At 31.4% G+C, this 14,905-nt stretch overlaps 1 protein-coding gene across 1 annotated transcript; it reads right to left on the bottom strand.

Annotated features, from left to right (window-relative positions):
• Nucleotides 1-1,182: 1,182 nt before the first annotated feature.
• Nucleotides 1,183-14,656, bottom strand: LOC114348869 (T-complex protein 1 subunit eta). Its single transcript, XM_028299341.2, has 5 exons — nt 14,488-14,656; nt 13,451-14,361; nt 7,183-7,425; nt 6,902-7,070; nt 1,183-1,595 (listed from the first exon to the last, which is right to left on the bottom strand). The coding sequence occupies exons 1-5, from the start codon at nt 14,491-14,493 to the stop codon at nt 1,302-1,304; spliced, it is 1,623 nt and encodes a 540-aa protein (XP_028155142.1). The 5' UTR covers nt 14,494-14,656; the 3' UTR covers nt 1,183-1,301.
• Between the last annotated feature and the right edge of the window lie 249 nt (nt 14,657-14,905).

Below are 14,905 nucleotides of genomic sequence, written 5' to 3'. Positions count from 1 at the left end.
TTCCAGACACTTTACACAGCACAAATTAATTAATTAGTAAATTAATTTTAATTTTTCTTAATTAACTAAATTAAATAGTCACTTGAGACTTATTTTATTGTAATAGAGTACATATCGTCCTATTAGATGTAAAACTCACTAACTACACTTTTCAGAAAGTGGAGAAAAATCGGTTTAAAGGTACAAATTGTTTTTTAAATTCACCCGACTTGAATATTGAAATTTTTTTAATGCAACTTTAAAAAATAAATAAAAACAGATATTTTAAGCCATATTTCGTCACAGGAACTTTGATACAATCAATATTAGATCAATTTGTGTACTTAATTAGTTTTTCCATGAACACAATTATTGGATATTGATATCCTATTAGAGGTGAAACTCACTAACTACACTTTGTACTTGATGAGTTTTTCCTTGAACACAATTATTGGATATTGAGAAATTAATGAATTTGCCTCCATAAAATTTCGCTGACTTACAACAAACGAACTATCAAAAATAACAGTCTATTATTTTAAAAATGAACAATAAGTTTCGTTCTTTGAAAATAAATGCAATTCTTTCGGCATTTATGACAGACACAAAAGTCGCCTGCTTAATTGCAAAATAGATTATATTGCCCTTTATGTAAGCTCTCACGGTTACAAAGAAATTTAATCTCATATTTCTTTAGTCAATCGCCGAACACATAATGCACACTAATATAATGTACAGTTTGTACAGTTTCAACAATACAATGTAACACACAAGTCGCCTGCTTAACTGCAAAATATATTATGTTATCTAATGTATTGTTTGAAATATCACTAAGTGCCGATTGGGTATTCCAGATTTTAAGGAAAAATTCACTAAGTACAATAATAAGTTTTAATGAGTTTTACCCTGAAACCGAAATTAATAACATTGCACTCCAGACTGTAAGGAAAAATTCACCAAGTGCGATAATAAGTTTTAATGAGTTTAGCCTTGACACCGAAATTCACAATAATGCACTTAGTGAATTGTACCATAAATTATCTCAGCAATTAGAAGGGTTAGAGCCTCAGGTGACTTCTCCAGAGCTGGGCCCGTACCGTATCGAGTTCAAATTGATGAAAATGTCAAAATCTCAAAAAAGTGCACTTAGTGAGTTTTACCTCTAATAGGACGATATATTTTATAAAATAAATTAAGAAATCATTACTTTTTTTTAAAGCTTTATTAGAAAAATTACAGCAAGTAAATTAAACGAAGAGATAAATTAGTGAGGTGCACTGCATACTGGTTATACAAAAGATCAATTTCTTGACCTTAAAAAGTTACATAGGCCTTCCCATACCACGGCCCCCCATTTGAGGTGGCGCCTCAGATTTTTGATTTTTTATCGTTTCATCAACAGACAGAATCAAACATGTTGCTTCTGTGGCTGCAGTCAGGGCATTGATTTTGACGATGGCCGGTTCCCATACGCAGGCTTCGAAGTTATCGCTGATGTCTTCTTTGTTTATGTCCACACCGTACCAGCAGTGACCCTGCGCGTGTTTCTGTCGAAGTTTGTTGAGGATGTTGGTGGCGTCAAATCCTGCGTTATCGCATAATTGTCTGGGGATGATCTGAAATTCAAAATAAATAAAATTTAAAAAATGAACATCGAATTTTACGTATTCTGTAGTTTTAGACCAGGTATATAAGCGAGTGGTTTACCACCACAAACAAAGCATAAACCTTAATTTTTTTAAAATTTCTGCCTCACCAAACCTTTTTTATTCGATTCTATACAAGGTGCCAAGAAACTCTCCTGACAAACGAAGACCGGTGATTCCTCAGATAATTTTAAGACTATTTAACCCAATTTACTAGTCCGAAAATGCTTCCTAAGGTAGGAGCTCTTTGAAGATGACGCCTTATTTTGAGTTTTTTTTAATACCTCCAGAATGCTTCTATTTATAAAAACAAAAACTGGTACGTTTATTTATCTTAGAGATGAATCGACTCCATCCATTGCGAAATTTCTAGTAACGGTCATAACAGTTATTTTATCGCATAACTTTTTTGTCTTAACTTTTAAGCATTTTTGATACTAGATTATTAAATTATGATGTATTCTAGTACTAAAAGGTATTCTTGCTTTAAGTTGGTAGGATACCCCCGTTTTTTAGAAAAATCAATTTGAACATTTTTGGTTATAAGTAACTTTATATACAGAGTGAGTCTGTAATTTGGAATAAATTCAATATCTCAAATACTAATTGTTTTTTTGAAAATTGCTCAGACCCGTCGATTAGTATTTGAAATTGTCCTTTTTGACATAGAATAATAATGTATACAGGGTGTCCCAATTTAGAGATATGACGTCATCGTTGATTTTCTTAAATGGCAACACTGTCATTTTGATAGGGTGTGTAAAATTATACATAACTGCAAAATATCAAATTTTTATTCTCTACAATCTACAAGATAATAAAAAATAACAAAGTTATATCTGTAATTTGGAATAAATTCAATAATTCAAATACTAATTGTTTTTTTTTTTGAAAAATGCTCAGACCCGTCGATTAGTATTTCAAATTGTCATTTTTGACATACAATAATAATGTATACAGGGTGTCCCAATTTAGAGATATGACGTCATCGTTGATTTTCAAAATAGCTATCAAAATGATAGTGTTGCCATTTAAGAAAATCAACGATGACGTCATATCTCTAAATTGGGACGCCCTGTATACATTATTATTGTATGTCAAAAATGGCAATTTGAAATACTAATCGACGGGTCTGAGCATTTTTCAAAAAAACAATTAGTATTTGAATTATTGAATTTATTCCAAATTACAGACATAACTTTGTTATTTTTTATTATCTTGTAAATGGTAGAGAATAAAAATTTGATATTTTGCGGTTATGTATAACTTTACACACCCTATCAAAATAGCTATCAAAATGACAGTGTTTCCATTTAAGAAAATCAACGATGACGTCATATCTCTAAATTGGGACACCCTGTATACATTATTATTGTATGTCAAAAAGGACAATTTGAAATACTAATCGACGGGTCTGAGCATTTTTCAAAAAAACGATAAGTGTTTGAGATATTGATAAAAGAGTAACTTTTAGTAGTAGAGTATCTCACAATTTAGTAATCTAGTGTCAAAAATGATTAAAAATTAAAGAAAAAACGTACCATAATTTGGGGTGACTTTGACCGATTTTGTACTTTAATCCTATAAAAATCATATTTTAAATTTTGCTACACTTTTGTATATCGTCGGCTTACAGCCAAAACCAACTAACTCCACTTTTTAAAGTTTTGAGGAATCAACGTTTTAAACTTTAATTTGAAATGAAAAATCGTTTGAATTTAAAAATGATTTAATGACTGAAAAATATTGAAGTAAATAATATTATAAACGAAACATTTTGTTAAAAAATTATTAAAATGAAGTGAAAGTTAAAAAAAAGTACAAAAAACATTTTTTTTTTCGGCACTTGTCGGGTTTTGGCTGTACAAAGTTAGTCAACTTCTAGGTAACTTTGAACATCACTGTCCTCCATATCAGGCACTTGTCTTGTTTTGGCAGAACTAGAATAATGTAAATGATAAAATACTATTTTATTTTAACAGAGATGTGCAGACAACTGCACATATCTGTTTTTGGCTGAATAAAAGTGTCATCATTGGAATTAGTTGTTTTGAGACCCTTCTGTTTTCCACATTTAAAATCTGCTTTGAAGTGTCTGGTTTCATCAGTACATTCTTTGATAATTATTAAGTACAAAGGCGTACTTAACTCAGAATCGACAAAAAGTGGAGTTAGTTGGTTTTGGCAGTAAGCCGACGATATGCAAATATGTTATGGGTTTAGGCGTCTACTTTCAGTAGCTTAGATTATAAATACAAGAAAATAATCATGGCTTAGAAAAAAAAATAAAAAATGCCTTTGGTCAAGTTCACCCCATTTGGGGTGAAGTTGACCGTATATGCTTTTTGGCTGTTAAACTTATTTTTCTTTTAGGATGGGTTAATTTGACCGTTTTTAAACCATTATTTCTTAATTGGGTATATCGGTAGATTTAACAACCCTTGGAATATTGATTCTTTTTTTTTTAATTTAAAAATTAATTCTTAGATATTTATAAATTTAAATGGTTAAAAATGATTTTAAAAATTATACAGGGTGGCTGAAGTATACACTCTAGATCTTTTTCTATGTTTTTGGTCAAATTCACCCCAGCGGTCAAAGTAACCCCATTTTATGGTATGCGATAAAATAACTGTTGACCTACCCAAAACAGACGCCTATGACCTACTAGAAATTCGGAATTGGACGGAATCGATTCATCTCTGTAAGATAGATAAACGTACCAGTGTTTGTTTTTCTAAATGTAAGTTTTCTGGAGATATTAAAAAAAACTAATGACAAGGCGTCATCTTCAAAGAGCTCTAGCTCCCTTAGGAAGCATTTTCAGACGGAGTGAATTGGGATACATTGTTTTAACTCCGGTCTTTGTTTGCCAGGAGAGTTTCTGGACACCCTGTATACTTTTTAAAGTTCAAATATACATATATTTAAAAAAAAATTTAAGTGTACCGGAAATTGTTATTATTCTCCTTTTCATGAACATTTTTCAGTGCGTCACAAATTATAGAAAAAAAGGTAAGTCCGTGATAATACATATTTATGACATTTATTCTAACGTGACATTTTAGTTAAATCTGACAGTTGTCAAATTTTATTTTCAATTTGGAATAAAACCAAATCAATTGTGTCTATTGCATTTATAAAATGGTATTTTCTTTCATTTGTATAGTCTTATAAATTGTACAGATTATATTGATAATATTATTATTTTATTTCATAAATAATTCTTTTTTGATTATGGCGCCATCTATCGACAACTAGAATAATCACCGAACTAGAATAATTACCGAAGTATTCCCAGACGTGCCTTTTTTCTGTCACATACAATTTAATGCGTTAGAGAGAAATCGAAAAACTGTGACGCACTGAAAGATGATCATGAGAAAAAGAATAACAAATAATTTATAACAAAAAAACAATTTTACCAAATTGCCACGTTATTAATTTTTTAGACGTATCTCATTGAAATAAACATTTTCTCTCTTACATAGATATATACCATTTATGCTTGTCAAGATATTCTTACTTGTACTTTAGGGTTTAAAGATTATAAAGCTTTTTGTAGAATTGCAATTTATTTAGTAGTTTCTTAGAAAAAAAAAATCCAAAAATCCCCAATTAAGGCATTTTTTAACAGCAAATTTCAAATAGCTCGAAATGGAAGCACTTTTATAAAAATACCAAGAAAGAAAAAGTAATTATTTCGATGAGATACGTCTAAAAAATTAATTCCGAGGCAATTTGGTGAATGTTTTTTTTGAAAGATTTAAAAAAAATATATTTGAACTTTGAAATTCACTTTGAACATTTCTTCAAGTGCCATCTCCGGGGCAAAGGTCGGCAATCATCATAGCTATTCGGACTTCGAAGAAGGCTGTTCTGAAAAGTTGATTTGATGTACATCCGTACCATTCTCGCAGGTTGCGCAGCCACGATACTGCATAATGAGTTGGAGCAAGTCTCCACATGTAATACGTCTGAGATATTCCAATTTTCTGGTTTTGATTGTATCTAAGACTTCCATTTCTTGAAATATATAGGTTTGGTGTGGTAAAAATGCAAAAAAATTGGTATTATTCTTTTTCTAAGAATCTTTTTAGAGGTAAACTGCTCGTCTAATAATCCTGCAGTCTTGATCGACTATTTCTTCTGTCCTATCCCTCTCGTGGGCTTATGTCCACTGGGAAAGATATTTCAAAGGATTGGTTGAAAATTAAAAACATTTGGTCTGTAGTAAAACATATTGAACACAAAATTCATTATAATGGATAAGCCACATAAAACCAATATTGGCCAGATTGATGTTGTAAACTCATACTTGTATATGGAATCATTGATTACAAACAAGGGGGCATTATAGGGGAAGATAAACCATAGGTGTAATCTAGCAAAGATTCAAGATGTACCCCTATGGTTCTTTGCTAGATCACACTACGACAGCCAATATATGGAAAAATACCCAAATTTAAATAACCTTAAAAAATCAGATTCGTTAACTGTTTAATATTACCAATACTAACAAGAGGATGTGAATCTTGGACACTGAGACAATCGATATAAAGAAAGATAGATGCCACTGAAATGTGCCATTAAAGAAGAATATTATGAATTCTATAAACTGACCTTAAAACAAATAATTCGATTTTAAGAGAACTAAAGATCAGTATATGGTTCTCCAGCAAAATCCAACTAGAAAAATTAAAAAACTTTGAACAAGTTATGAGATCAGATACCGAAAATATGGATAGACCATTTAAGGAAAAGTATAATGCCAAAAACCACGAGGAACATCCTCAACAAAATATATTGACTTGCAAAAGACCAATGCCCTGGTTAAAAGAGAGATGACCATAGATAGAGACATATGGAGATGAACTATGATGACAAATACTCTTTCCGGAAGTCAAGACTGAAGAGAGAAAGAGAGAGAGAGAGAGAGAGAGTGAGGGGGGGGGGGAATTGCCTAATGCTGTATTTAACACACCTTAAGCTTTCCTCATTTTATTTCTTTGTATAACTCACTTTTTTATGATTATTATTACAGGAGAGCCAAATTTATATTAGCTCCCTATCGGCAAAACTAAATTATAATGAAAAATAAACCAAGTATTTTACAGAATGGTAAAAAACGTACAAAAGACATGACCTAAAAACAAAACTAACAAGATGGAAAATAATCAAAATAATGTAGAAATAATTGCAAAGAAGTGCCATCTTAACTCATAGCCTTACACATCAATATAAACATACAAATAAGATTAAAAAAGAAAGTTCACCTCTAATGCCTTAGCTATTGCACCAATCAGAAGCTGTTCTTTGCCGGCAATTGTGCGAGAATGATCCCGTAAAATTTTTGATAATTCCATCTCTATAGCACCACCCCCAGCTACAACTGCGTCATTTTTAATAGTCCTTCTAACAATCATGATGGCATCATGAAGTGATCTGCAAACAAAAGAAAAACCAGCTTTTTAACTGTCTGTAAGTGATAATAATTCTAGCAGAATTATATAATATCGTAAATGTTTTGTTAACTATAATGTCATAAAAAACTCACCTTTCAGTTTCTTCTAAAAATTGTTCTGCTCCTCCACGTAAAATTAAAGTACACGTTTTTGCATTTGGGCAGCCTTTAAAGAAATTAAATCTTTCTCCTCCTATTTGTTTTTCTTCAAACAGCTCACATTTACCGAGTACAGAATCGCTGATGTCATTAACAGTGGTCATTACAGCACCTCCACATGCTTTCAGGGTACGTTTCATATCATCTTCTTGAACACGACCAGCACAGAACATATCCCTGGAATATTTATAACAAATTTAGGATTACTGTGGAAATTAAAAATTCTTTACATATTCAAAATAGAACCCTAGCAGATATTTATGATTCTAGATATCAAAAAAACTCTCAAAAATTACAAAAATTACTCAAAAAAACTCTCAAAAATTAACAAAAAATAGAAATGTATCAAAGAAATAGAAATACATTAAAAAACCAAGAAAAAACATTTGTCGGAACTGTTTGTTCTAGATGTTTTATCTGTGATTGTGGCAGATGTAGTGAAAGTTAATGTGAGATCAGATGTAAATATGTGCTATTATGTCTCTTCCCCACAATCACCGATGATATTACTTGAATGTCTTAACTACAGTCGGAAAAATTAAAGAATATCCATGCATCATCGATGATATCGTCGCCTTAATACTACAACTTGATAACTCGAAATTAGTAGTTTTGAGATAAACTGGTTTAAAGATTTTTAAGATATTTGTGCTGCTCCCATGATATTGGTAAATACGGAATTCACTCTGCAGCTCTAAAATACTGTTCCTTAACTTTTTGGCTACTGATCTATTTAGGAATAAGGTGCAAATTTGCTTTCCAATATGGAAAATAACATGAAAAATTAAAGTTATCAACTTTTAGCACTACCATAATGTTAACATTTGGTAATGTCGCATGTCATGCCAAGTTGCATCTAAGTGAACTTTTTAACAAAACTAATATTTTAAGCATTATTTTGGTGAAAATTAGCCCTCTACCATGGGGGTTGCCAGATCTGCTAACTATTCTAGAATTTTTGCATTAACATGAACCGAATAAACATAGCATTTATGTGGTAAGCTCAATGGTTTCAGAAAACATGTGCTACAACTAGATAACTGGAGTTACCTAGTTATAGCATTCAGTGTATGTCGTATTCACGATTATTTCTATTAAAAAATAGCTTGATAACTTATCTTGTCAAGTTATAGCACTGATATTAGCGGCATTTGAGTTTTATCAACTTTCATCAATAATAGATAAATACTGAAATACTTAACCCGTTTGAAGCTAGCTATCAAGTTTTTACACAATATGGAGGCAAATAAAATACATCTTGTGAACTAGTTATCTTAAAAACGTCAATTTTGGAGTTATGAAGTTATAGTACTAATCAAATAAAAAGAATCAAATAAAAAATTTCTAGTCAAAACAAAGTCTAAACTAAGTTAATACTGATAATAAACGGATGTGACTACTACCCCACCATACGATTTTTCGCAAAGTAAGAAAGTGTCGAAAAATTTTTGTGATGTTATTCTTTTTCTGATAATATATATTTATTGGTGATAAATGTTACTATTACTACCGTAATTAATTACACTAGTCAACAAAAAAAACAAAAAAAAATTTCGACTGATGTTAAAATGGCTGTAACGGGGAGTTTAAAGCGTCCTGAATGCGAATTCAAACACTAAAATTGTCCATTACGTATAGATCTTGAGTTATCTTCTTCTTAAGTTAGATGTTGTCTTCTTAAGTGAAATGTTAGATGTTGAGTTATAGAATGCATCAAATATTGCTGTTTATTATAAAAATTCTTTTATACTATATACACATAAGTTCAGAACTAGAAGCAAAAACCATACTAAGTCTTTTGTACACAATTTTCTGCCTATCCCAATTTTTCCATAACACTATGTGGATTAATACAAACACACATTTTATCCCATTTTATCCTGCATAGTAAAAAACTAGGATAGCTCCTGGTTACGGTTCCTAAATATTATAAGTTTTACTGGCTAGTAAATTCCATTAAAAAAATCCATTATTGTAATGTAGAAGCTAGAGTTAAGCATGTCCTTTGGGCAAGTGAAGGTCTCGATCTAAATCATGTAATTCGGCTTGTTGGATGCAATAAGGTGCTTTTTCGTCGCTTTCGGGAAAATAAGAATCATTCTTTTCTGATACATCATCGGGTTTACTTTTATTGCCATACATTTCCAAATCTTCTTCCCAATTTGCCGGGGGTCCTGGAACTGGTAAATCTTCTCCATGGAAAACCGGTTTTATTGCTGAGATAATATCTGGATATTCAATTTTATGCTTGCCTTTCCTTGGAAACCCAGACACTTTTGTCATGCAGAAGTAACAGTCGTTAAAACGGTTTAGAACTAATAAGTTTAAATGGGTAGGTTTACTGATTAAGTTTGGTTTATTCTTTATTTAAATGTTAACGTGTTATTCATAGACATTAGATATCCCAGTGTTGTCAAATTACGCACAATTTTTAGGAAAAACGTTAATTTGATAACATCACTCACCGATATATTACAACTGACTGTTTTAAAAAAAATTTAGTAACATACTCATAACTCAAAAATCGTAACACTTTTTTTTTGAAAAAATCATAACTCAAAAATCTTACGTGTTAGGAACTTTTTATCATCATATTCATATTCAGAGAGCAAAAATTAACAAAAAACAGCATTTTGCATTCCAGTCGCAAATTGGTTGTAAACTAGTGTTATTTGATATAGATTAATAATACAAAAATAATGAGTAAGCAAATATAGTATTATGAATTTCTCCATGTTAAAGTTGCCAGTGGACGTAAATAGTAAAAGGAATTTAAAAAATGTCGTTTATGTCAGCTGCATTAAGTGATTAAAATGAAAGTAAACTTAATGAATTCAGATCATTAGGTATCCATTATTTTCCAGATATTATCTGCAAATAAATGTACATCGTAAAAATATACTAATCTGTAATTTCATACACTATGATTGAAAAGTCAGAGTAATATGTAAACATTTGGCGAACTCATAGACAGAAGTTAACCATATTGACAGATGATTACTTACAAATTTTATTGACATATTTTAATTAAATAAATACTTACCAAACCAAAAATACAATATAATATCAAAATAGCTCTTAAAAGAACTGAATTTATTCAAGTAAATACGACTGATAATTAAAATTTATAAACTCTACCGAACCTAACCCAGTTTCACTGTCAAAGTGACAGAAATCGAATCAGTCAGAATCGTTGACCAGCACAATTACTCGAATAGTAGTTTATACAATCATTATCTCTACTCATGTTGAATGTTTTTCTAAGAATGACATTAGAAGTACAGAAATAGTCAAGTGTGAGTTTAAATTTTCTACTAAATTAATATAACTACGTTGAACAATTGTATCGCCGTCTCACTCTGTCAATTACAAATATGTAACTGCGTATGTCTTGGATAACGTTTTTGCTTTGTAGACAATACTTAATAATCTATCTCGCTCGTTTGTTATTTATAGAAAAAGGCAGCAAATCCAAAATATGTGCTTGATATGATCATTCATGGGTATTTTTTCATTTTTCCGACTGTATATTAAATAGGAGCACCAAAAATTTGAATACCGATTCCGACTAGCCAAAGAGAGACACACAACAGCTACAAATAGTGCAGGGCACTTGAAGATGATCAACTGTGTTTGGTAAAAAAGATATGAGGTAACACTATGTTCGTTCCTGTATAGCCCTAGTTCTTTCACCAACTAATGGTTCCATTACGAGATAGAGCATGCCAGAGTTTTACCAGCTAAAACCTTATCCATTAATATGGGGATAAAGTGGAATCATCTATCACAACATATATGCCACATTCTTTCTGGGCAATTTTGGATTCTTTGGCAAATTCTGGACAAAAGTTTGTGACTTCAGGGTTATGGCACTAATGAAGTCTGGGTGCAAATTGTAGAGCTACAGTAGACATTGTACTAAATACTCTGGCTATATGTGGCAATATTTTTTGTCTTTGACCACTTTAAAAATTTTTAGTGGCATCCCCTTAATTAGCACTAATTAAGTTTATTTGACGTTTCAGTTTCCGAAAGGGTGAATTCAAATTGTGGCTTATTTCCAATGAAAATAGAAAATACATTTATATTATTTTTGATTGAAGTCATGCATCATTTAACCAGTTCAGTAAAAATAGTAAATTGCATTACTATGCCACAAACAAAATAGGTTCAGCTTCAGAATAATATAAATTTACATAAAACAATAAAAAATCTAAATTCTTAAAACAAAATAAGTTGATATATTAAAAAATATCCTTAAATACAGTACTAATCAAAATAACCTATCTATACATTACCTCGGTGACAGAGGTGGCACAAAATTCCACCACCCAAAATTTTTGATAAAGTTTGACAATTTATAACTTTATTATTTGTGCTCCGATTTTTAAGATTCTTGCACCAGTTTGTAGGTGCATGTATTGATATCATTTGGTATTATTCACGTAACAAAAAAATTTTGCTTGCATGGCATTATACAAGGCTGAATGGAAGCGTTGTATTTTCTCCTAACTTTAAAGAATTCTGTGGAAAAATGGAAGAGCTGATTTTGTTTCATAGTCCTGTCATACTATCCCGGAGGTATCACTAAAATTTTGTTTTTTGAATTTTCCGAATATCTCTTTTCTTGTAAGAGGTGTACCATTTTTTGTAAATAAAAACACTGATTGACTCATAAAATAGAGGTTGGATTGATAAGATTAGAATCCCCTCAGATGCAGCCCAGATCTCAATCTTATTGAGTATTCATGGGATGAATTAAAAAAAGTTATTCGCCGACATCCTAGGCCTTCAGAAAATTGGTACAGTTATGGCTCTCGTAGAGGAATATCGGGCTATTCCCCAGGCAACGATAACACATCTTTTGATGCCAAAAAGATTGTGAGCAGTCGTTGCTGCAAGAGGTGGACATACCCGCTATTGAATTGTTTTCTTTTGTTGTTAATTTTGTTTTGTTAACTTTAGTGCGCTTGATAATTTCAATGAAATAAACCGTCAAAGCAAGTTTTTATTTACAGCTCTTACAATAAAAGAGATATTCGGATAATTCAAAAAACAAAACCTTAGTGATACCTCCAGAATAACACAAAAGGAGTGTGAATCAAAATCAGCCCTCCAATTTTTCCACAGAATTTTTTAAAGTTAGGAGAAATTACAACGCTTTCATTCACCTCCGTATAATGCCATCTAAGCAAAAATGTGTTGTTACCGGAATAATAACAAACGACATCAATACATGTACCTACAAACTGATGCAAGAATCTTGAAAATCGGAGTACAAATAATAAAGTTATAGATTGTCACACTTAATCAAAAATTTTGGGCGGCAGAATTTTGTGCCGGTGAGTGTAGTATCTCACCTGAGCTAATAAGAAAAAGAGCCTATATTATATTTTAAATCAATTTTGTTTATCACGGGTTAGAAAAATTACATTAATTTAACTCTCAATATACGTTTAGTGCGTATTAAACTGTTAGTACAGTGGAACCGATCCGGGTTATCGAAAATCCTAGATAGCCGGAGAATATGGTAAAAATTAATACAATACGGTATACTTACAGATAAACTCCGTTAGAATTGAAATAACATGAAATATATTTATAGATATGCACAGTACCTACACATCAAAATTACTAAAAAAAACACCAAACACAAAGGTAAGCAAACAGAAGCGAACAATACAAGACACACAATACAGTCACAACGATGTAATGTTATTTAAGAACAGTGAAAACTAAAGACCATTGTTTATAAAAGAATTTTTTAAATAGTCGTTCCTAAACAATGCTAAGACAGTTTGAAATAAAAAGGAATAGGTACTACAGACAGGTGCCTGTTGTTTCTGCAGCGTGTGCTATGAGTCATTTTTACTATCGTATAGTTCAAATTACACACATACACATCTCTCAAATATTATATTAAATACATTTTTATTGTTGAAAGGTTTGTCTGATAATTAACTATTTTGATGGGAAATAAGCCACAATTAAATTAAAAAATAATTTTATTAACGTTTCGACGCCCAAATCGGGTCGTTGTCAAAATACAAAATATTGAAAATCAAAATGTTTATCTGATGAAAATCGGTCCGGGTTAGCCAGACTACCGGGTTATCAGGGGCCGACTTATCAGGGTTCCACTGTACTTTATATTAGAGAATATAAACAATTAATTTTCTCACTTTAGAAAAAAAACTCTTACCTATCAGCAAAGTATTGGGTAGCAACATCTCCAATGGGTAATTTTGACAAAACAACATTAGCTCCAGACTCATAAATTTTTTGAAGTTTATTGTACAAGATAGTCCATTCTGCATCAACAATTTTCTGATATTCTTTTACATTATCTACTCTTACTTCTGCGTTATCCCTCTCAGCTTTAAGTTCCAATTCAATGTTTAGCAGAGCTATTTTACAATCTTTGTATACCTTGGGTTGCATTTCAAATCCGGCATAAGAAAAAGTTTTCTTAAATGCTACTCCGGCTACCAAAAGTGACTCTTCTAGGGCTCCACCTTGTACCTTTTTGATACCGATCATATTGAGAGGTAGTAAATCGTCTAGTAACAGAACAGCATCTACAACCATTTTAGAAAAGAAAGATCTTTGTTGATTAATTAATTTCGAGCTCATCGCTGTGGCAGCACACTTTTCCAATAGAGATCTGAATTCGTCAGCATTTGATTTATTGATTTTAACAGCTATTTCACTTATTTTCTCAAGGCAAATTTGGAACGATCTTCTGACTGCTTTGATTATTATTCTCGGGTGAACACCCTCATCAACGTAAGGCTTTATTTGTTTTAAAAACTCTCCTGCTAGTAATACTACACTTGTCGTACCGTCCCCGACCTCTGCATCTTGTGACTTAGCAATATCTACCAAAGTTTTCGCAGCAGGGTGAACGATATCCAATAATTTCAAAATAGTTGCCCCGTCGTTTGATATAGTAGCATGTCCTTGCCTCTGTACTATGAGCTTGTCCATACCCCTGGGCCCCAATGTTGTTCTTACAGCATCCGTCACATTCTGGCAGGCATTTATGTTTGAGATTAATTGAGGTTTTCCTTGGGATGAGTCAGTTCCCTCTTTTAAGAGTAATATCTGTGGTTGCTACAAAAGAAAAATTAAAAAGATTAAGCAATGCCGACAAAAGACATAACTAAAGTTGACTTATTTACAGAAATAAAAAAGCGCAAGTATATTTTATGTTATAATATAAATATTTTTCGTACTTACCATCATTTTGTGAGTGGAAAGTTATTCAATATTACTTTATTTCAAAATTATAAAATATAAAATTTTCACGTGCAACACTAAACCACAGGCCACACCAAACGTCAAGATGTCAAGAAGAATAAAGAACACTGTCGCCAACTATGGCTATGCATATGCAACATTCCCAGACGATTAATAAATAATTTAATTTTGGAAAATTTTAAAACTATATAAACACAAAAAGGTGTGATACGGTAAAAGTTGTTAATGTATTTAATTATTCATCAATATTTTTTGATATTTTAAATTCAGAGAACTTTTATAATAATTTTTTGCTGGAATAAAATCGAATTCGAATTAATCGAAAAAGCAGTTGGTACTCATCTTATTCGATTTAAATTAACCAATAACAGGGCAAGATGATTAGCAGCTTAATATA

This window comes from Diabrotica virgifera, chromosome 7 (assembly GCF_917563875.1).
Source record: "Diabrotica virgifera virgifera chromosome 7, PGI_DIABVI_V3a".
Taxonomy (NCBI): Eukaryota; Metazoa; Arthropoda; class Insecta; order Coleoptera; family Chrysomelidae; genus Diabrotica; species Diabrotica virgifera.
Note: the sequence above shows the minus strand (reverse complement) of the source record. Positions and strands in the feature narration are given on the sequence as shown.

Excerpts from the sequence above, each read along its gene's own strand:
- LOC114348869 (XM_028299341.2), bottom strand. Across the intron at positions 7,426-13,450 it reads ACCCAATACTTTGCTGATAG|GGATATGTTCTGTGCTGGTC; the intron begins GTAAGAGTTTTT and ends TAAATATTCCAG. Across the intron at positions 1,596-6,901 it reads CAATAGCTAAGGCATTAGAG|ATCATCCCCAGACAATTATG; the intron begins GTGAACTTTCTT and ends TTTGAATTTCAG.